Source organism: Fusarium subglutinans (assembly GCF_013396075.1).
Source record: "Fusarium subglutinans strain NRRL 66333 chromosome Unknown NRRL66333_c0000044, whole genome shotgun sequence".
Taxonomy (NCBI): Eukaryota; Fungi; Ascomycota; class Sordariomycetes; order Hypocreales; family Nectriaceae; genus Fusarium; species Fusarium subglutinans.
Window position 1 is genome coordinate 91,135 of NW_023502107.1, and position 21,054 is coordinate 112,188.

Genomic DNA, 21,054 nt, shown 5'->3' on the forward strand with positions numbered 1-21,054 from the left:
TATAATATAAAAATAATCCCTCTCCCATCTATAAGTAAAGCCCATGCCATCCATCTCTCATGACTCGTAAGAAAGTTCTTTCGATCAAATGCACCTCGCGTCCAAATTCCCACGCTATACGAACCGCACCTCATCAAATAGACCTGCTCTGACTTGAATAAGGGCAGCCAGCTCAAAAAGGAAGGATTGTAGGATAATAACATTAGTGACGACGTGGGACACTGAAACAGTTGTTGTGTTTTCCCTTGCTTCTCTGGGTTGAGGAGTTTCGGGCTCTGGTGTATCCATATTTCGGGTCTCTCGTTGAGGTGTTGCAATCTTGGGTTCCTCCGGTTCGTCTTCCTTGGTCTCGAGGTCGTGGAACTCGGACTCGCTAGGTTCAGGTTCATCGACCTTCGAATCCTTGGCCTCGAGTTCGTTGACTTCCACTTCCTTTGCGGGTTCGCCTTCTTCGGCATCAGCAGATGTGGTATCCTCAACTTCTGACTCGACCGGTTCCATCGGTTCAGCAATTTCAGGCGCAGTCTCAGCGTCAGAAAGATCAGTCTCCGTATCTTCCGTCTTCGCATCATCCTCATCCTTCGCCTCCACAGGTAAGTGCTCAGTAAGATTAGTCACAGTATCCTCGAACTGGTCCTCATCAGCTTCAGAGGGAGCCTGCTCAGCATGTTCCTCCTCCGCTGTCGCTTCATTCTCTACAGGTTCAGGCATTGGCTTCTTGTCAAATTTGAGAGGAATAGGCTCAACTTTGACATCTGGTAATCCCACCTTCTTAGAGAGGATAGTCTGGTCCATAGCCGCAAATTCCGCCATCTGTCGAGCAAGCGCTTCTTCCCTGGCCTTCTGCGCCGAATCTATAGTCTCGAGCGTTCTTGGTGGAGAGTGGCTACGTCCAGGAGTGCCTCGTCCCCTACTATGAGACGCTTCCTTGGAACTAAGCACAGATTTTCCAGGTGTCGCGTTGCCGCTTCCAGAGCTTCGACCCAGCTCTTTGCGTCCTCGCGGGCTGCTGGCACGGCTCGGCGTTCCCAACTCGGACAAGAGACGATGCGCTAATCCTTCCAGTGCCGACGGTCGGGAGGGTGATGCGTTGCGCGACATCTCTTCAAAGCTTGGTCGATCGGGAGGATCTTCGCTGATGGGGGTCGGCCTGGGTGTAGGACCCGCGTGGTGTAACATTGCATCCGCGGTCCTAAAGGCGTCACGCCGTTGTTGCACCAACTCGTCAAATCGGGGAATACTCCTTCTGTAGGCAGCCACCTGCTCTTCCAGCTTTCTGAGAACGTTGAAAACACGTGGTAAAGACGCCTGAGACCATTGCGGCCGTTGGCGGCATTGTTCCATGGCTAGTAGCTGTTTCTGTTCTGGGGTTGGCGACGGCAGATCCTCAAAATCTTCATCGTCTTCACTCTCCGCATCTTCGTTCTCTGTAGACTTACGTCTCAACTTCTCAGCCTCATCGTATATATAAGAGCTTGGACTTCGTGTCAACCATCCTTCGATCTTCATAAAACCGCAGACAGCCAAGTCAACAAGTGTCTCAGTCACGGACAAATTCGTCTCGACTTGATTGACGAAGAATGTCTCCAGGAGATCCAGTAGCGAGTTGAGAAGAGGGTCATCAGGTCGCAGAGTGTGATCTGCAACCTCTTTAGGTGCTCCGGGAAGACTGTCGGGCAGCCTCTGGTTACTCGTAGATGCCCTAGGAGCGACGAGCTTGAGAGAGCAGGGATGTGCTTCAAGCCTTGACATGGTATCTCGAAGGACAAGCTGATAGACCTCATCAAAATCATCTTCACCTCCTATCGTTCCCGCCAATGACATGATGAATTCGACCTCTTGCTCTTGAGCGCCTACTGTTCTAGTGGCATTCTGAATAGAAACATTGTCAGTTCTTAGAAGAGTGACGATAGCGTATCGGTGGTGTCTCTTAAGGATAGCTGACACCAGTTGCAAGGTAACATGAATTGTTTGTTGATTCCGCGATCTCAAGCACGCGAGAACGAGATCAACCAGGTTGAAGAGTAAAGGCGTAGCAGCGGGTTCTGCCCTCTCTGCCAGCATCGTGGCCAGGTCCATCGACTTTCTCTTGCGAGCCTTGCTGGCAGACGAGCTTGAGCCAGGACGGGCAGAGGCGATGTTATCAGGGAGTGCGAGGAGGTAGTGAAGGATGAGGTTGATCATGTCAGGGTGGTCGAGTGATTCCAGGATACGGCGAAGATAAGTCAAAACAGCCACAGACGAGCCTCCGTCGATATCAGAGGACTCAAGCAGTGAGGGGTATCTAACCTGTTAGCGTAGGTAGGGACGAGAGCCGCTGGGGACTTACAATAACTGTTGAAGGAAAATAACTTGGAAATGCTCCAGCAGAGTCGACTTGACCTCTACAGACCGACAGTGGTTCAAGACGTCTTGCCAGAATAACAGGTGTGATAAGAAAGTTTCAAGGTGAGATTGGAACTCGGGCGAGCACGAGCTGATGACTTCGTAGTTAGATGTTGGATGCTCGTAATCGGAGAAGGCGAGGATAGGGGGTAGGTTGTGAGGAAGATGGTCAACGACCAGTTTGCGGCTGAGCTGGCTGTACAAAGCGCCAAGACCTGTCGCCATCAAAGTTGATAGGTCACTCTCAACAATCCATTGTTCCAGCGGTCCTGAACTCGACGCAGCTTCGATGATGTACAGCAGTCCTGTTCGCGCAAAGTCGCCCACCTTACCCTCATGGTGAATATAGTCCATGAGAATATAAAACAGGGGGAAGTCGGCCTTTTGTGTCCGTCCAACGAACGCATCGCGAGCGTTCTCATCCTTCTCCCTGTTCTGAAGCGCCACGCCGCGGTGTGTCTTGAACCATGCTGGTAAAATACTCGGGTCCAGCCGAATCTTGGTTGTGATGTTAAATGCTAGCTCGACGACACGCGACTCGGTATCCAGGCCCAGGCGCACGCTGTTGATGCCGGTGATTCGTACAAGGAGATTTGTCAGACTGGCGGAAAAGGTCTGGTTCTCGACAAACGCTTCCTCCTCGCTCTCGATAAGGGTCGCAAAGAAGAGGACGGCCTCCTTAATGATCCACTCATTGTACGAAGTCGTAGCGATCTTTCCAATAGGCACGTAGATTTGCTTGAGCGAGCAGTATTGAATACATGGATGCGGTAACGGTCTTCGGCTCTCGTCGCTTAGGATGTTGGTGAGTTCCTGGAGGCGGATCTCGAGGGTCTCGGCGGCGTCGCTGTCTCGAGACAGGTTGGATGATGCTCTCCAAGCAGACTACTCTGGTTAGTGCTTGTCGCAGGCATGGGCTGATTTCGCTGGTCCTCACGAGTAAGAGGCTATATTGCTTTTCGAACCGGTGAAGTCGTTTCGCAGGATCATGTCCCAGGTCCTTGCGGGTGCCCCCAGACGAGAGAGGGCTCAATAAGCGCGACCACTGCACAGAGAGCAATTAGTTGGGTGTCATGGTTGCAGTGGCCGATGGTGGCGAGATACTCACGAAATCCATGACGATATTGGAGTCATCTCCCGGCGACTATAACTAGGGAATAAAGTCACCTTGACCACATAACGGCACCGCACAGGTCCTTGTAAGTTGAAGTGTTGAGAGCTGTTGTCTCCTGGGCCAGGGACATCCGAGTGGACATGTGGCGCTAGTCGTGGCTAAGGTGAGTGTGGCTGCTGGTTCAGGGTAGTTGTGAACCCCCCCCCCCTATTTTGAAAAGACTCATCTGCTTTACTCTACATATAATTCATCTTAACATAGGTTCACGAGTAGATAATTTTGTTCACATTTTACCTGATGTATCGATAGTCTGGCTCTTTTCTGTCGAACAAGTCTTTGAGTGAATGTCGCTGTGTTGGCAAGCACAACATTGTTCGATCGAGCGACAAGTAAATCGCAATACAACTCTGATTCGAAAACTGTAATATCAGCTTGATTTATACAAGACCTGACAGAGCGGAGACCAACAGCCTTTCAATTATTACTGACTTCAAGCTCTTCTTTGAACTGCTAGCCGGACGGGGAAAATGGGGAGGTCGAAGCTCACGACATTTAGCATAACCAAGGAAGACGATTACATCACATGGAAAGACTGTTAGGAGGTAAAGTCAATGACAAGTATCAGAGACATCTCATTCATCTCTAGACTTGTGTTGACTACGGTACATTGTGAACTGCCCAGCTCTGCTTCCTCATGCAAGGCGGCTTGCGCCATCACTCATTCCGAACAAGCACCCCCCCCAAAACCTCTTCCATCATCTTCGTAAGAACAGGAACGTTACTCCATGCATCTTTAGTCTGAATGATCAGTGTCTTGGGAATCTGAAGACTCGTATAGCTCAAGCATCATGCGTTGAGTGCGGCGACGTTCATTTGCGATCTCTTCCCGAAGGTCCTCATTTTCTGCCTGTATCTGATCGACTTTCCGCTTGAGACCAGCGAACTTTCTGTCCTTTTCCCGAACATCTCTCTCGTACGCGTGCTGAATCTGCTCTACTTTCTTTGCCAACTTTCCCTCGGCACGACGCAGATTGTCACTGTGGCGCTGATAATCTTCGTTTATGGCAGCGCGCCCCTTTGCGACATTATCATCAACTCGTTCATTGACACGCCGATCAAGGGCATAAAATCGACGGTCATATTTGTCCTCACGATGGTAATAGTGACGATCCTAACAGCGTGTAAGTTCTGTGAATATACCTAGGTAGAATAGAAAGGCTGGAACAAACAGGAAGATGACGATGCCTACAACGCCGAACCTTGGTCACACATGGCTTGCCTTTCTCACCAGAAGCTGGAGCATCGACGGTAGCTTGGGCGGTAGGCGAAGCGGCCTCAGGAGTGACAGCTTGAGAAATGGTTTCAGCTTGTTCATTTCCTTCATTTGCAGACGCCTTCTGAAGTTTTTCTCTTCTTCTCCTCCGCGAGCGCCGGGTTCTTGCGCTGGGTCGATTGCGAGCCATGTTGGCGTGGCGATGAAGTATGAGTCTGGATGAACACTTGCAGGTCTAGTAATGGCCTCAAGGCATAAATAGACGGATCAGAGGAAAAGTTAACCGAAGGCAACTGAGATCAAGAGAAAATTCAACCATGCTGGTTAGAGCGAGGTGTCGAGAAAAGTTGCCAGTGCACTGCCAGTGGCTGCCAGCCGTCATTGACAGCCGGCCTTCACCTTTCTTACGACCAATCAATCACCCAATCAACACTGCCGTTTGAACGCGCAATAGAGAACAATAGACTGCGGTCACTGTGAATCACTGTGAGCTTCTCGTAATCAATCCCTTCCTCCGCGGCCTATAAATTCGCTCTTCTCTCCCCTCCCTCCCTCCCTTCTCTTCTTCCTCCATCATCATCCTCTCACCCTCATCAGTGAGCAGGTCCTACATCTTGACCCAACTTGATCTTCATACACTTCACCACGCTGCGCAGTTCATTACTGCCTTTCGCCAAGATGGTTAACCGAGGCTTCGGGCCAGATGATCGTCGGCAAAAGGACGCGCAGGATGGCGTGACCCAAGAACATGCTTCGGTAGGTCTTTAATTAAGAGCCTACTCACCTATTATGATCTCACTAACTCAACACAGGCCGATGTAGAGATGATCAACACAGAGTTTGATCCCACTCAGGTATGTCTGCTTTCTTTTCTCATCCAACCTTGACTGCACTTCTCTTGTTGCCCCTTCTTCCCCGCATGCGAGCCAGAAGCATCAAAGTTCCCCGACATACCGCCCAGGTCCCCGTGCCTGTCTTCAGACGCTGCGGCCTTGGATGTCGGGTCCCGAGCTGTGGATTCAGGTGCTCATTTGAGTATCTCCAAGCCTAGCTTGGACTGCAGCTGGGGTCGCTTCCAGATCTCCAAAGTCAAGCACCAAGATACCACGTTCGGCTCGGGAAAGGAAATCGGGGTGCCGTACGCTCGTTGTTCCTGTCGCAACATTAGGTTGGTATCTCCGGGCTCAGCCTGGACACACTTGTGACTTTGGGGATCGCGGCCTTGTACCAGTATACCTCGGTAGTACAGCCACACTGCCTTTAAGTTGCGTCTTGGGCTTTGGTATCGCTCCGGCATATCTCGTGGGACTGTCCAGATGGTCAATTGGGTTGCTCTGGGACTGGAAAGCAGGGTTCAGTGGTCGCGGCACAAGAGTTCTCAAAGTGCATATCAAGGTGCAGACATACTCAGCTCAGGAACCCTTGGCTGACGGATGTGGTGAACAGGGAACAACTATTGCCGAAAGCAATACCGCACGAGAGCTCTCAAAAATCAACATGCGCCTCGACCAGCAACGCGAAGATATCGACGAGAACAACGCGATGATCGCCTATATCGGGAACGCCCAGTACACTTTTGAGAGCACCTTGGACAGATTCGAGGACCAACTTGATGACCACTGCCTCAACTGCAATCAAAAGCCAGAAAAGATTTCTGATAATTCTAATGAATTGTCTTTCACCGCTCGCGTCAAAGTGGCCCGCAGCCTTCATCAGAACAAGGGTCAAGTAAGTCTTTCTTACAACTGCCTTAGAAGAGAATAGATACTGATACCATAGCCCGGCAGATTCGCGCCTTGCAAATGAAATAGGAAGGAATGCGCGAGACGAATGCGGCACTGGCCTCGGAGAATGCCATGCTCAAGGAGCAAGTTGAGAAGCTCACCTCTACTGTGGCCGATCTGATGGGTCGATTTGCCAAGCTTCAGTCCACCGTTCACTGTAAAGAGGCAGAGCGGAAGCTCGGCGAGTTAGAAGTCTAAATGTACCACATAAAGTTAGCGAGTAACTGAATGAACATAAGCGCACTGCGACTTCGAACAAACACTTGAATGCTTGAACAACATGATGTGACGTGATTGAAGTAGTTTGTCCTTGAAAAGACTTGCACCCGACAACCTTTCTGCACCGAAGCCAGGCGATGGAGTACCGGGTGGGATGAGAAGATGGACAAGCATTCGTAGCAAACTGCTCGAAGGGCATTGGGGAACAAGGAAACTCCCAACCTTCAACCAAGGCGCCAGAGCAAACAGTCTGAAGGACTACCAAATTGTACTAAACTGACCGAGAACTTTGCATCGCTTGGGATGTAGACCCCAAGTTTTGCCTCCTTGAGAACGAGTTGTTCGAATGTGTGAAGTGACGCGTCCCCATTCTTCATATACAAAAGAATCCGCATAGTGTTTGATGTGACGATGGTAGAGGATGTGTGAAAAGAGCTGATGAACATGAAGAGGCCAAAAAGGGAACCACAATAGAGCAGATGATACGAGCAGATCCTTGGGGAAAAGCAGACTCATTCTCGCCGCACTTGCACTGAGGATCCCCGCTTGGGGATGAGATAAGGGCATAGCCAAGGGCACAAGACATGAAGACATCACCATTCAATAGACAAACATTTAACAATGGCACTACTTTTATTCGCTGCAAGCGCTATCCAACAGCCTAGCCTGTCGAAATCGAACCAAACAACCGCTGTCCTTGCATCACAGCCATACATCGCTCAGCCAAACTCGATCGCTCGCTCACCTAGGGCTAGTCGGATCACCATTGCTGCCGCTGCCGCTGCTACCGCCACCGCTGGCCCTGGTGCGACTTGCCCAGATGTGCTTAACCCGGCGAGAGTCCATGGGCGGCGACGCGTACTCCTCGCCGCTCGACTGCGTGAAACCGCTGACGTTGCTGAGCATGCTAGAACTACGTCCACGAGAGCGAGTCATACGGGGTTCGAAGGGAGGTGCAGTGGGGGGAGGTTGCCAAGGAGACATGGACGGGAGAGTGGGAGCCGATGCCGAAGGGAGGACGTTGTCAGAGGCGGACCAGAGACCAGTTGGGTAGTGAGGAGGAGCCGTAGGATCCGGGTTCCAAGTGCTCGAAGTCGTAGGCTGGAAAGGCGGGCCAAGGTGGGAGTGTCCTGCGTCAAGAGGAGGCATCATATCGTAAGACATGCCATTCGAGTTGATGTACTCGTGGAAACTCTGCAGCTGCATTTGCAGATGCCGAATCTCCTCACTCTTGTTGGCATTGCTCGCACGAACATGGGCCAGTCGCTCGTTGTAGTTGGCTTCGATACCAGCGACGTGACCCTGCCAAATGGAACGCTCTTGGTTTCGTCGTTCTGCCTCATCAAGACCGCGATTGTTGGCGTCAGTGATATTGGCAAGCTCATTCTCAACCTTGGCAATTCGAGTCGCCACCTTGTTGCGGCGGGTGTTGAGGTTCGACTTCTCGACTTCCTTGGCCTTGATCTCCTTCTCCAGTCCGGACTTGTACTCCTTGAAAGCCTTCTGAGCTGCCTCAAAAACCTTCTTCTCGCTACTATACTGCTTCTCGACCTTCTTTTTGCGTTCGCCGAGTTCAGGTGCAGTGTCGAAGTTCTTGAGCTGATCAGCCAGTTGCTGAGTATCACGCTCTGCCTGGGCTTTCTGGGTCTCTTGCTGACGAATCTTTTGTCGGTACTTTTCGTCATGGTTTCCAGCTGAAGAGAGTTGATTATCCGTTAATTCGTTGTCCTTTTTGAGGGCATTGGCGCGGTTCTTGTACTCCTTTCGTAGAGTCTTGAGGCGGGATCTCTCCTCGCTAAGCTTCGCTTCGACTGCTGCTATCGATGTCCTGAGAGTCAAAGAAGGTGAATCCGGGTGGAGGGAGCGCTGCCCATTAGCAACGGGAGGCGGAACACCGTCCGTCTCTCGCTGAGTGGCCTGAACAGTTCTGATGCTGGTTGAAAACAGAACCTCATCAGTTTGACTATCCACAAACTCACAGACATACTTGGAGGCAGGTCTGAGGCCGTAGATATCACCAGTCCATCGAACTCCTTCGTGAGCTTCTCCTGGGGACTCCTCGATCGGATACATGCGGGTGGGCTGCCAAACAGCGTTGTTAACTCTGACGTAAAATGGCTTCGGGGTGTCGATATTAGCTGGTCTCGAATCTTCGCCTGAAGATTCAGCTAAACGGGGCTTGTCGTCGATTCCGGGGAAATGGCTAGTGTTAAAACAAACTTCATCGCTACCAATGTAGGATATCCAAATTTGGTTGGGTTGGTTGTTGAACGGAGCATTACCAAGATTGTGAATGTCGGTAGCATTAGTTCCAGCAGACTCAGAAGCCGCATGGGATAACTCGTACTCCTTCACCACAACAATCTTGGTGCTCGCCAATGCCGCCCATAGTGGTTGCTGTAAGCGAACTTGAGTGCTTTGCTTTCTTCTTTTTTTGCTTGTAGGTACTGTAGATGTCGAATTCAAGCCTGCTTCAGTATCAGGCGTTGCGAAGCCTCCTTCGTTAGCCGTATCGCTGATCACACTTGGTGGCTTTCCGACCTCAGGATCGCTGGCACCAACAGAAGCATTTGCTTTTTCGCGTCTGAGATACCATTCTCGGATATATCGCACAATTCCTTGGGTTAAAATATGAATGGCGAGAACACTTCGAATCCATCCGTAGGCAGACATCTTATCGTATGCGCTAGAAGCAGAATCGACAGGGTTATTGAAAACTTGGGGCAACCGCCAGTGCTCTGGTATGTGTCGAGCCACACGTCCCCAATGAGCTTTGGTTCCCCTGAGTAGGTGATGACCTATCACCCACATAAAACATGTGGTTAGGCCTCTCGATGTTCCATCCCTCGCACTCGTCCCCCCTCCCAAAGTAATGGCAATAACTGGCTTGGCAAAATCTAGGATAGCATCCTGGATTGGACCCCACAGAAAGAGCCATATCAGAAGGAAGAAGAAGTCAACACACAAGACAGTTACGAGAGAGGGCATGGTCGAATTGCCGTCGAAAATCTCGGCGAGGTTGATGCTCATTCCCGAACTGGTGGCGACGGGAGGAACAAAGGTAAGGAACGTAAAGATGGTGTATATAACGGTAAGCGAGAGCGAAGGGACGTGCATAAGGATGATGAGAATAGCGAGTGTGTCCTGCATAGGGAGAGACTTGAGAACCGTGGTTGCGAGGTCGAACGGGCCTGAGTCGCGATGGACATCAGCGTTCTTCATGGCATTGACATCGATCTGGCGGTGGCCAGCTTCGACACCACTGAGGCCGTTGGCGTTGGACGAGTCGGACGACATCTCGGAGACGGCGTCAAGAGAGGAGCGGCGGAGGTCGTCGGTACGGGAGTCATTGGAGGCATCATAGACACACTGCTTGTACGGGCTGTTGGCGTGACCATTGACGGGCGTCGACTGTCCAGCAGCACCAGCAGTACCTTGGTCAGCTCGGCGAAGAGGGTTGTCGAGCAGGCCCGAGCCCTTCTTGTCAGAGGAACGCTTGGCAGAACCTACAAGCCCATTCTCATGGCGATTATCGCGATGACTGGTGGCGCCTTGCTGTCGCTTACTCGAACCTGGAGCGCGAGGCATGCGCAACGACGTGTCTCGCTGCCACAGTCTGACGAACCCGAGAACCACTTGGGAACAGGGCCGGCAGCCGGGACAAGCCTTTCAGGGACAAGGGCTTGGTACAGAGAGTTGACGACTCGAGCGTTATGGCGTCTCGGTCGATTTTAACACGAGGGGACGGGTAAAGTATCGGGTCTCGGAATAATATGTAGTAGAGTTGGGAGGCGAGCCGTTGCGACAAGAAGGTTCGTGGTCGACATGTGCATTCGAATTGAAAACGGTCGGGGAAAGAAAACACGGGCGACAAAAGGCTATGATAAAACTGATAAGGGCGACGACAAGAGGGGAACTATCGTCAAAATGCAACAAAGCAAAACCTGCCAAGATCGGCCGGAGGGCCGCAGAAAGCAAGTAATGAGCGTTGCAAGGAGGTAGTTTTGATCGGTTACGAGATGATTTACAGTGGGATGTTGTCAAGTGGATAGATAGTTGGTAAGATGAGGTAGGTAAGGAAAAAAGGACAAGGCAAGGCAAGGCAAGGTAGGGTTGACTGTTGGTTGAAGTCAGGTGGTGGAGGTGGGAGTTTTTTTTGGCTGTCAAAGCCCAGGCTTGGATTGGATTGAAAAGGAAACAGAAAAGAATAGAGAATAAGGAATGGAGTGGCAGAATGCAAAGACGATGGATAGATGGGAACGAGAATAGCGAGGAGAGGGGGGCTCGCACTGTGCCATCAACAAGCCAACGCGGCTGTTTCTGACGCTGTTGGATGCTAAGAGTCCACTGTAGTCCTAGTGGCTCGCATGATCTCAGCAGGTCTCCAACCTCTGACTGCCAATGGATGGTTTGCGAGCTGCACGAGAGATGGATCCCCCGTTGGAGTGCGGAATTGGGGCAGCAGTTGGGGGCAGCTTATTCTATGTACCTACCTAGTGGAGTGCGCGCTAAAGGCGCGTCAAGCTGAAGCTTTGAGTTGGGGATGCAGGGTTTTTGCTGAACATAAATGAAGCCGTTGACCATAAAATCTACGATAAATCTCAAGGCTTGAATCGCCAACGCTATGTACGATCATCTGTGTTCTTGCAAGTGGATCGATCACCCATAGTCGAGGTCCGTTTCTGGTCGATTTTGGCTTGTTGAATGCCAGCGGATCAGGTACTCAGGAACAAGGTTGAGATGGCCAATTTTGAGGCGCTAGACTGCGCTCAATGGCTGAGTCTTGCCCACAGACGATGACGATCAGCAGCCGAGGATGAATGTCAATGTCTACTGCCGCTTTTCGTCACGATGCCTTCAAACTTTGAGAACAACAGATCATGATAGAGAGAATCGAGATATTAGCTTCAGCGCATTCTGCAAATAACGCCCCTCTTCGTTCTGAAAGTGGTTTTTCTCAAGTAAAAACAACTGATCCATTGGGGAGTCACATGCTCCACCATGAAACACGCCGTGCCTCCCACTGTGTGAACCCTGTTTTTAGCATAGCAGATGAAGGACGGGAAATAATTGGCAGGGACCAAAGTCTTTGTCCACATTCGTCACAAGACCATTCTTCAGAACGAATTGATTGACAACACAATGCCTGGCTGTGTTGCTGCGTTGACGTTTCTTTGCAGGGTCTCATCTTGTTTCTATCACAGTGTCTTATGTCTTAACACTGCGTTATATAGCCTGTTTCTCGTCACGCCTGAGTTAGGTCCGTCCCATGTGCCCGATTTCTTCACTCACAATCTCGATATAACATCAACAATGTAACATTCGCGTGGGCACGCCATCGCTTACACGCTCTACCAGGCATTGGCCAGGGCACACCCCGGCTCTGCCGATTCTAGGGCTTCTCCGCAATGCGAGAAAACACTTGACAATTCCAGCCTCATCAAGAGTCTCCATCATCAGCAATTGCGCAAGACGGTGAATGCTCGGTAGGCTCCGATGCGTAGGCACATGCCAGAAACGAGATGAGCGAATCATGCCCCAGATGTTAAGCTTTGGGATCATCGCCCCCCATCTCACCTCGGCCGGATCAAGGTGTGTCTAGGGAGCGACGGCCGAATGGCCTTCGGGTACAGTGGCCTTGGGGGAAAAAAAGAGAATTTACTGCTTCTGACGTCGTGAGCGCCATGGCCTGCCTGTTGTGGGAAAGGCCCTGAGCTGGCTCAAGGGGGACAGAAGTTAGGATGACATGGATTGCTCCTAGGGCCATCAACTGCACGGACACGGACAAGGACAAGGAAGCTGAAATATTTGGTCTTGAGTCGTGATGAAACAACCAGTCTTTTTGAGATGAAGTTTTTTGTTTACTCCTCCCAAGAGTCAACATCACCATTTAACCTCACAACGATGAGACAGCACATTCCACCAGCTGCAAATCATGCAACATGGCCCAGGAACTTTATCTGGAATCCAGCGCCTAAAACAACAAATTAATTCCCGACTCACCGTGGCTGATCGATTCCCCGGGACGGTACTTGAGTCATTAGACTCAGTCCATTTTTTCACTCTCGGCACTTTTTCTTGGCCCGTTTTTGCTCTAATTTCATGTTCCCGCTTTTTGTCCTTGCAACCATCCATCAACAACAAAGAGCCTCTCCTCGTCTCGATGTGGACAATCACCGATGGAGTGCACCAAATTTCAACTTCCAAGCTCACGGTTACATCGTCAAGGCTGCTCAATTTTGCAAGCTATTCCCTGTAAGACGCTGCAGGCTCAGAGACTTTGATAAGCTCCGCACAGGCACACACAAAAATGAAGCTGTCGCATAAAAACAGCAACAAAAAAACCCCTCCTTGTTCTTTCGTCAGTTGACGACTAAGAGCGCCGATCGTCCCTCTCATAGGTTTTGCGTTCACGAATAGATCATCGCACAGTGATCGACTGCCACGACTCAAACGGCCGTGCTCACGCATGCTTATGCGAGTCCGTTACTAAACACCATCCAGCCATAAGCCGTGAATTGCGTGATAAAAGCCTTGGAAGCGTTTCTTTCCTGGGATCCTCATGTTTGTTCGTGGGACAATTTTGCAAGGTGAGGAGAACAGATGGGGGATCAAAGCAACTCACTGCTACCTCAACCACACAAACCATCCAAACTCTTCACAACAACAACTCCTGAAGAGTCTCCACGACGCAAGTGATGATCACTACCCCGCTAGCAGCAAATCGAAGCACCACCTTCAGGTCTTGGCTTTGATCCCTATCAATGAGGGGGATCTGTTTGGGTGCCGCCCCCGTCGGCACTTCTCGCACTTGTTTTCGGCTCGCCCTATCAAATTACTCCTGCAGCCCTGCTGCATATCAGCTTTCTGTACACTCTGTTTCGTGTGCTAGACCATGGGGTGGTGTCAAATGACGGTGAGCGGATAAAGAACCGGCCTCTACGGATAAGGAATCTTTGTAGGTGGTCTGAGTGCCAATTTCACTCTGAGTCGTCACAGTGGTCTGATCTCGAGTTCACGACTTCTCTAGCAGTCTGGACTCTGGCTTATACTGTGTTGCATCTGAAGCTGAATACTTAAAAACTAACTCACGAGCTATGATACTCTGGACCCTGTTCTAGGCGGGGGAAGCTTTGGAGCTTCGACTCTTTTTTCATGCGGGATGCCCCGTGCTGCTGCATGACGGGCGCCACTCGAAGCCAGCCCTGTCTGGACGGAGAGAATCGCTGGTGCTGTAATGTTGCAGGGCATGATGTGCTGTGATATCTTCCGATATCACGCTTTCCGGTTGTGCTTCCGATGCGTTGTTTTCTTTCCGGGGGGTGATGATTGTCGCGAAAACCACCACAAATGGCCTCGGAGAGCGATAACGAGGGACAGTCCTGCTTGGGGATGGTATGACTTGAGATTACTGCCTAAATAGGCAACCCGATCTGTTTGCACGTCTCGTGTCTATCAGGTACAAGTTTGATACCTGTTGGTGTGGCTTGTGACAACTTGCCTGCTCTGGTTTGGTTGACTGATATTATGACTTCGGGCTTGTCAGTCTCAGAAGCTTTCCGATGTTGCCGGGTGTGCTCAACCCCTTTTTATTCGTCTCGTCTGGCATTCACCATGCCAATCAAGACGAGACACACTTAGCATGAGCCATGCAGCAGCCTCTGGCAAAGAAATTGTCTTTCCAGTCACAATTTGCATACAATGAGGCCATCAGTTGATGCTTCGATACTTGCTGCTGTCCGCGACTTGCAAGGGGAGGCAAGAAAACTTAGTTGTCTAAGTGACCAAAAGACCTAGGTAAACTCAGAATATCTCATTGGGATTTTAGACCAGTTTATTGTGGTAGCCTAATACAACTTTAGAAGCTTTCTTGCTCCTGGAGGCTTGCCCGTGTGAGCAAAGCTATCTCAGGCTTTGCAGTTGATACCCGGCTAGGTCCCGGCAAGGCTTCACTCGTTGTCATTTTCAGTTAACGTTGCTTTCGACCTTGCGATGTAATGGGGCTTTATCTATCTTACGTCTCTAAACAAAAGGTTATTCTAACTAAGAATACGACATGGTACTTGTGGAAGTTGAGATCATTGATCAGTTGCGAGTCCTTCCGTCAAGATCCTGTAGATATCGCGGAAATATTGATTCGTCGGCGCAAAGAATATTCCCCAGAGTATGCGTTCATGATGTGATATCCTCCATGCACCGGATCCTCGCCATGATCTTCATTCATGTCAACACGTAAACCCCCCTAATGCTCACCCTTAACGCTCGTCCCACGTAACTCCCTCCCCTCCTCGACGAATCTCCTCCAATATCCCATCCGTGTTAAGCTTCTCCATCAGCATCTAAATACTTTTCTTCTATTTGAGCTACGGCCGCCAACCTGTTCTTGTGCATCTTGGTAAAGCTTCTAGTCCTTCGCTCTTCCTTTCTTTGCTTCTTGAGAGCCCTCCTCCTCTGCGCCCAGAGTTTGAACTCCAGCTTGTATACCTTGAACATCGCTCGTCTATATAACTCGCTGTTGCGGCGTGCATTACTTGGTACCAGCTTTTCGTAAAGCTCCCACGGAGCTTCCATGCTTCTGGAATAGGTTGGTGGAGGCTGAGATGCTTGCTTCAGGGAACAAGTATCTGCTTTCCCACCGGCCCCCGTCTTCTCCTCGACAGAGGCGAATTCTTGGCCGAAATCGGTATTTCTATCAACCCCTTGAGGGGGTTTCTCGGTCGTGTCTTTGGTGGATGAGGACTCGAAGGTCGGTCTGAGTTTGAGATTTGTGACGCCGACCAAGCGCCTTGTGCCAACGGTGTGAAACTCGATACTCATGTAGATTGTGTTGCCCCGAATCCCGGTCGCAACGTAGACATGCAGTTGTGGTAGATACGATCCATTGATGGTATCCTATGACGAAAGTATCAGCCTGAGATCAGGTGAGCTACGAGGAGAGACTTACATTCGCCAGTCCTGGCCCGTCAACGTGCTTCACAATGTACATCTTGACAGAACCAGGCACAGTTCCAACAGGCACAGGTCCTCCTATCCCATCCGCTTTCCATTTTTTAAGCGCAGTATTGGTAAGATTATACAGTCCATTGGGTGTTATGCTACGTTTCTTTCTCTGCGTGGCATTAGCGTTGTGTGTTTTACCACTTCGAAACATTTACATACGCGGCCCTGAAAAGTGGTCTTGATGTGTTTGTATGGATCTAACTTTAGACGATATACGTTCCACTTGTCATAATTCACCTCGAATAATGTGTTGTCTGTAGTCCAATCTCTTTTCGGCAGTCTACACTCTTCACACTCGACGCTCTGAAGGATATTTGACATAATTCTAACCTGCTCCCACTTGGGGCCTTCAAAGATCAGCACACCAAGATCGTTGTACAAGTAAGGAAGAATCGCCATCTCCATGTCGGTGTCGACTGTTGCCTGAACGCCACTGCTTGCGCCAGGAGGTATAGTTCCATTGGCTCGTGGTTGTAGCGCTGGTTTGAAGTTGTTGAGCGTCGGCCATTGTGAAAACGCTGTGGAGGTATTCGGGATTCTTATAGTGGTACACTTGGCACTTTGGTCTGCAGGAATCAGACGTGCTGCTTTGGCTCCTGGTACCAGTACACCAGTTGGCCAGGGCCTTGTTGTTCGCTTTTCCTTTGGCTTCTGCGTCTGCCCCGGCTCTTCTTTGATCATGTCCCTGTGACGCGCATAGCTCAGAGGTCTGAAGAGTGCTCGGGAGCCCCTCAGAGCATTGTGGCCTCTTGCTGACATGACGGTTAGCTTCCGAGCCAGATCTGGGCTGTGAGCAAGGAGTCTCGACTCGAGGGATCGCGAGGGCGTGGATCGGAATCTTCAAAAACAGTTGACGATGGTGCAATGTAGAAGCTGAATGTTAGGTTTCGTGGCTGAAACAACGAGGCTGAAGTGGGGGATCTACGCCACAGTCTGGGCATGGCCGCGGCAGCATCATACATCATCCGCATCGGTATTCCGCGGCTGTATGAGACCGTGATCCATACACAAACACAGTTGATATGAGCTTAAATCCGCAATTGAGACGGCAGGTCATCGCCATCTATAAAGGTCTGTCCAGGTCTTGAAGCTGTCATGTGAGGCATATGCTGACCGTGATGTAATAGAGCTTCTGTATATGGGAAGAGAGTATCCCCTCGGCTTTGACTATTTCCGACCTCGTCTTCATAAGGCCTTCATCTCGAAAGCTGGAGAGCGTGATGAGGATAAGATCCGCCAGGGAATTGCCCAAGCTGAATATGTTAAGAAGGGTATGTTTCTGAATCGAGTGGATTGATGGCATTGGCTAACCTATACAATAGAAATCGAAGCTTTGTAAGTTCTTGTTCATTGCCATGCATCGGCCACATCGTGAGACAACTTGCAAATCATATTCGAGTATGATTAATTGTTAATGTTGTATGCCATGAGTACCACCGTCTATTGTTAAACATCGCATATCGACGCAAGGCATCCGTCACATCACAATTCACGAGTCACCAACACTCCAGTCCATGCCAATAAGTTCATTTATCCCAAAAGCTACATTATCCTGATATCCCAACCATTATCCGTCAACCTGCTTTTTTACTAATCATATGGGTATAGGTACTACTTGAAAAGGTATCGCACATTGAGAAAACGATATGACGCCAACGCGTAAAGGGGAAAGGAGGGTATGTTGGGCATGTAGAAGATGCTGATCGAGGTTATTTGGGACGTTGAGGTCCAGGGTGTGTGTAGTTATTGTGTCAGGGAAGCATTCCAGTCTTGCATCTATCATGAGACATAGATGTTGAGCCATTCGTCACAATCCACGTGGGAAGATTGCGGTAGAATTACCACAGTGACCCCCAGAGCTTATTCCTTGCGTGGTCTCTTTCTCGACGACCACACTCCCAGCTCCAAACATTCTCCCCAGCTTGTCCCGCTCTCGCTCATCAGATCCGCCATCATCTTAGCTACCCACGCATCCCACTCATCCTGGCTCTTGCCGCTCGCTTCTCTGATGATAGGTTCCAGTGCCGACACTTGTTGTGCAACTGTCAAGAGCGCCGTCTTGCGAAGCGCAGATTGTCCCGGTGTCAAGGTCTTCTTCTCGACCTTCTGGTGCGGTGTTGACTTGGCCTTCATCTCCACGTACGACTTGCCATCCTTAGTGACAACACCGCCGACGCCTTCGCGCTCCCATCGGACTTCGCTCAAGGGGATGGCTAGACGCTTTGTCTTGATGTCCATGAGCACCTCTGCTTCAGCGTGGAGGAAGGCCCCAATGAGAGAACATGGCACAGGTGAAAGCTGTCGTCCTTCCAGAGTCCTTGACAGCCAAGTATTGTACTCAACCAAAAAAGAGTTCAATGGCGCGGAAAGGGGTGTTTTGGAAGTCATGAGGTAGGCGCCTAGATCAAGGGCTGCCTCATGCTCTTCTGCTTCTTCTGATCCGGGCATTGCGCTTGGTACATGAGGTCGCAGCATGCGGAAAGTTGGATCACTATCCCATATCTCCATCACTCCTCCAGGCTTGAGCATGCGAAGATACTCCTCCACGAAACGTTGGTAAACATGACTCGGAACCATCAGGCACGTGTCCTTGACCATGATCAGATCAAACTCTTCATCAGCAAAGGGCCATGGTAGATGTCGAAGATCGTGCTGAACAAATCTCCATTTCATGTCTTTGTCTGGCTTGCACAGCTCGGCAGGGGATCCAGGACTGCCAGGGGCCAGGGGGGCGATGTCAATGCCTGTGAAGTGAATACCATTGTGGCCTCGCTCCTTGTAGTATCTGTGGCACATCATACTCCAAAATCCTGTACCACATCCGACCTCCAACACCCGCTGCGGGGGATTATTTCGGATGAATGGCGTGTAGACAGGTGCGCCATATACCTGGATCATCAAGAGCGTCCGCAGGCTCTGGCGATGGAGCTCAGCAAGGTCGGTGGGGAGAGGGTACGCTGACGTAGGGTCATTGTAGTAGGTGCGGCCATTTTTAACGATGAAGGGCTTTGTCGCGGGGTCAGAGTTGGAGTGGTCTGTCGAGGTCATGGTTTGTGTCGAGACAGTTGTGTTGCCACTTGTGGAGGAGACCGAGTCTGTTCGAGGAAAGTCGAGGTTTACCTGCTTCGTCGTCCCTGACATGAGTTTGTTGCCTGCATCCAACTGAGAGTACATGGTGACATTTTTCAGATCAACTGAGGTTGTTGTTGGGGTCGCAGCGGAAGATTGACGACGAGGATCGCGCTGTCGAGTCTTGTCGACGTACACAGGCCGATTGAAGACAACAGGCGAGTGTAACGGCGATGCGCCTCCGCTGGTGAGACTCTTGGTAGGTAGATGTTTATTGGAGGTCGAGGCGGTCTTGGTCTTGGTCGTGGTCGTGGTTGTAGTCGTCACTGGCTTCGAAGATTGTTGGCGCGAGTCAGATGATAACAGTTTTGAGTGCGAGTAATGAGAGTCGTCCTCTGGCAGGGCGGGGCCGTTTTTGGTATTGGGGCTGGTTATGGAATGCACAAGCGACGAGTCGTGCGAGGAACGACTACCCTGACTCCCACTAGACGTCCTTGTATGGCGAAAAGGACGTCTTGCGCGGCTGGAGTTTGGGGCAATGTCGTGTGAATCCGAATTGGATCGAGGAGGAGTTTCAGGGCGCTGGCGCTCCTTTTCAGCAGCAGCCTTTGCACGGCGAGCAAAGGTGGGTAAGGGGTTGGCAGAAGCGTAGTAAAATCCGCTCCATTCCGACATTGTTGGCTACCTAAGGTAAGGTATGCCGCTATACTATACTCTTTGGCGCAAGCTTTCCGGTGGATAACTTTGGTGAACGGGGAAGGGTAAGGGGTGCTGAGTGGTCCGGCTACCTAAACAGGGGTGCCACTAGGTAAAATAACTGCCCGGGCGTGTTCCAGTTCCACCGCCGCTAGCAAACACACTTGGGTTGCTACCTTACTCAACTGACGAACTGCACTGAACCAGACACACACACAAAGTCCAACGACCCGCGATGGTAGGCCAAACGGTACCTACAGCAAATCTCCTGGCCCCCGGTCGGTAGCACCTTTGGCCCTTCTAGAACCCTTCTCTGGCCCGCGGAACTGGGTTATCAAGTCCGGGTGGTTGCCGGATTGCGTCCCGGACCATGCAGGGGCAGTAAAAGCAACAGTAGCAGAAGGCCCTTGGTTGTTTGGCCCTTTTGTTGACGCTTGTCTGATCAGAGGTGTCGCCTAAATCGAAGACCAGGGTTCGTTCATCGGCCAGCGTTACGCTGAAGATACTATGTATCCGTAATTCGCGCAAACGTGATGATGTGTGGGAAGCAAAATGCGGATGTGGATGGATGCGAATATCGAGTGCCGGAACCGTTTGCAACCGTGATATCAAACGTTGTTGGTCGTGCGTGGACCCTTCATAATAAGCTGGTTGGTTTCGTGATTGTGCCTGACTGACTTGACTTCCTAACAAGCAGAAGCCAACGTCATTATCTCTATGCCGTTGATGGCTTTTATGCTCAAGCCTGGTGGACAAGGCGTCTGTGCTGGCGCGACCTTGGATCCGCTGGTGCAACCAGCTCTTTATGATGGCGTTCGCTGGCTGGCAACAAACAGTCCCTGCGATAGGATGTGATAACTGTTTTGTCCTTATCAAAAGGCGACGGGTAGCGCCGCAGGGACGCGTACAATTCCCAGAGTCGGTGTAGTTGATAAACTCTCAGCAAACAGCAATTCGGATAGTTGGGTCGAGATCGAGCACAAGTGGATTGATCTGTTTCGAGATCGAGGAAAGAGGGCAAACTGCATGTCCTGTACTGTGCATGTGCAGCACAGCAGTTTCAGGTCAGACAAGCAAGCAATGAAGCAAACAAGTAATAAATAGCAAACTTTGCCTGCAATGGCGGCAGCGGTGACTTTCTATATACGGCCATCCCCATCCTTCATGCTTCACGCTTTCACGCTTTCACGCTTGCTCGGGCCAAAAGGCAGCATTTCCCCAGTTCCCAACTGTCTGGGGTGTGGAGCGGCGCGCTTCGGTTGGCCATCCCCCGCACATTAGAGCTTTTGCCTGATGTTTTATTGACGCTTATCGAATTAGCTGCTTCCTATCCAGCCTGGCCTTGGTGGTCCGAGGTTTCTTGTGGTTGGTTCGACAGGGAACAGTGGCTCTCTAACTTGTGATTTCTGCAGGCCGCAGCTCACCTAAACTTTCTCGACTCTCATGCACTTGCTAGTACCATCCATGTACCATGTCCGGAGGATTCAACTCCCAATTTCAACTTGCATCTGAAT

At 50.7% G+C, this 21,054-nt stretch overlaps 7 protein-coding genes across 7 annotated transcripts; 2 read left to right on the forward strand and 5 right to left on the reverse strand.

Moving 5' to 3' along the window:
- Nucleotides 1–114: 114 nt before the first annotated feature.
- On the reverse strand, nt 115–3,502 carry FSUBG_4876 (retinoic acid induced 16; the record flags this gene model as incomplete). Its single annotated transcript, XM_036682911.1, has 4 exons — nt 115–2,284; nt 2,330–3,270; nt 3,323–3,430; nt 3,494–3,502. The coding sequence occupies 4 exons, from the start codon at nt 3,500–3,502 to the stop codon at nt 115–117; spliced, it is 3,228 nt and encodes a 1,075-aa protein (XP_036539562.1).
- A 790-nt stretch (nt 3,503–4,292) lies between these two features.
- On the reverse strand, nt 4,293–4,962 carry FSUBG_4877 (uncharacterized protein; the record flags this gene model as incomplete). The annotated part of the gene is made up of 2 exons (XM_036682912.1): nt 4,293–4,670; nt 4,729–4,962. 2 exons carry the CDS (start codon nt 4,960–4,962, stop codon nt 4,293–4,295), a joined length of 612 nt encoding a protein of 203 aa, XP_036539563.1.
- A 488-nt stretch (nt 4,963–5,450) lies between these two features.
- Nucleotides 5,451–6,754, forward strand: FSUBG_4878 (uncharacterized protein; the record flags this gene model as incomplete). The annotated part of the gene is made up of 5 exons (XM_036682913.1): nt 5,451–5,528; nt 5,585–5,626; nt 5,714–5,910; nt 6,089–6,500; nt 6,584–6,754. The coding sequence occupies 5 exons, from the start codon at nt 5,451–5,453 to the stop codon at nt 6,752–6,754; spliced, it is 900 nt and encodes a 299-aa protein (XP_036539564.1).
- A 762-nt stretch (nt 6,755–7,516) lies between these two features.
- Nucleotides 7,517–10,363, reverse strand: FSUBG_4879 (uncharacterized protein; the record flags this gene model as incomplete). Its single annotated transcript, XM_036682914.1, has 1 exon — nt 7,517–10,363. The coding sequence occupies one exon, from the start codon at nt 10,361–10,363 to the stop codon at nt 7,517–7,519; it is 2,847 nt and encodes a 948-aa protein (XP_036539565.1).
- Nucleotides 10,364–15,094: 4,731 nt separating this feature from the next.
- On the reverse strand, nt 15,095–16,534 carry FSUBG_4880 (uncharacterized protein; the record flags this gene model as incomplete). The annotated part of the gene is made up of 3 exons (XM_036682916.1): nt 15,095–15,667; nt 15,720–15,884; nt 15,935–16,534. 3 exons carry the CDS (start codon nt 16,532–16,534, stop codon nt 15,095–15,097), a joined length of 1,338 nt encoding a protein of 445 aa, XP_036539566.1.
- Nucleotides 16,535–16,714: 180 nt separating this feature from the next.
- On the forward strand, nt 16,715–17,114 carry FSUBG_4881 (NADH-ubiquinone oxidoreductase complex 1 LYR family; the record flags this gene model as incomplete). The annotated part of the gene is made up of 4 exons (XM_036682917.1): nt 16,715–16,761; nt 16,821–16,846; nt 16,903–17,046; nt 17,098–17,114. 4 exons carry the CDS (start codon nt 16,715–16,717, stop codon nt 17,112–17,114), a joined length of 234 nt encoding a protein of 77 aa, XP_036539567.1.
- A 521-nt stretch (nt 17,115–17,635) lies between these two features.
- FSUBG_4882 (sam-containing protein) lies at nt 17,636–19,519 on the reverse strand (the record flags this gene model as incomplete). The annotated part of the gene is made up of 1 exon (XM_036682918.1): nt 17,636–19,519. The coding sequence occupies one exon, from the start codon at nt 19,517–19,519 to the stop codon at nt 17,636–17,638; it is 1,884 nt and encodes a 627-aa protein (XP_036539568.1).
- Nucleotides 19,520–21,054: the final 1,535 nt, after the last annotated feature.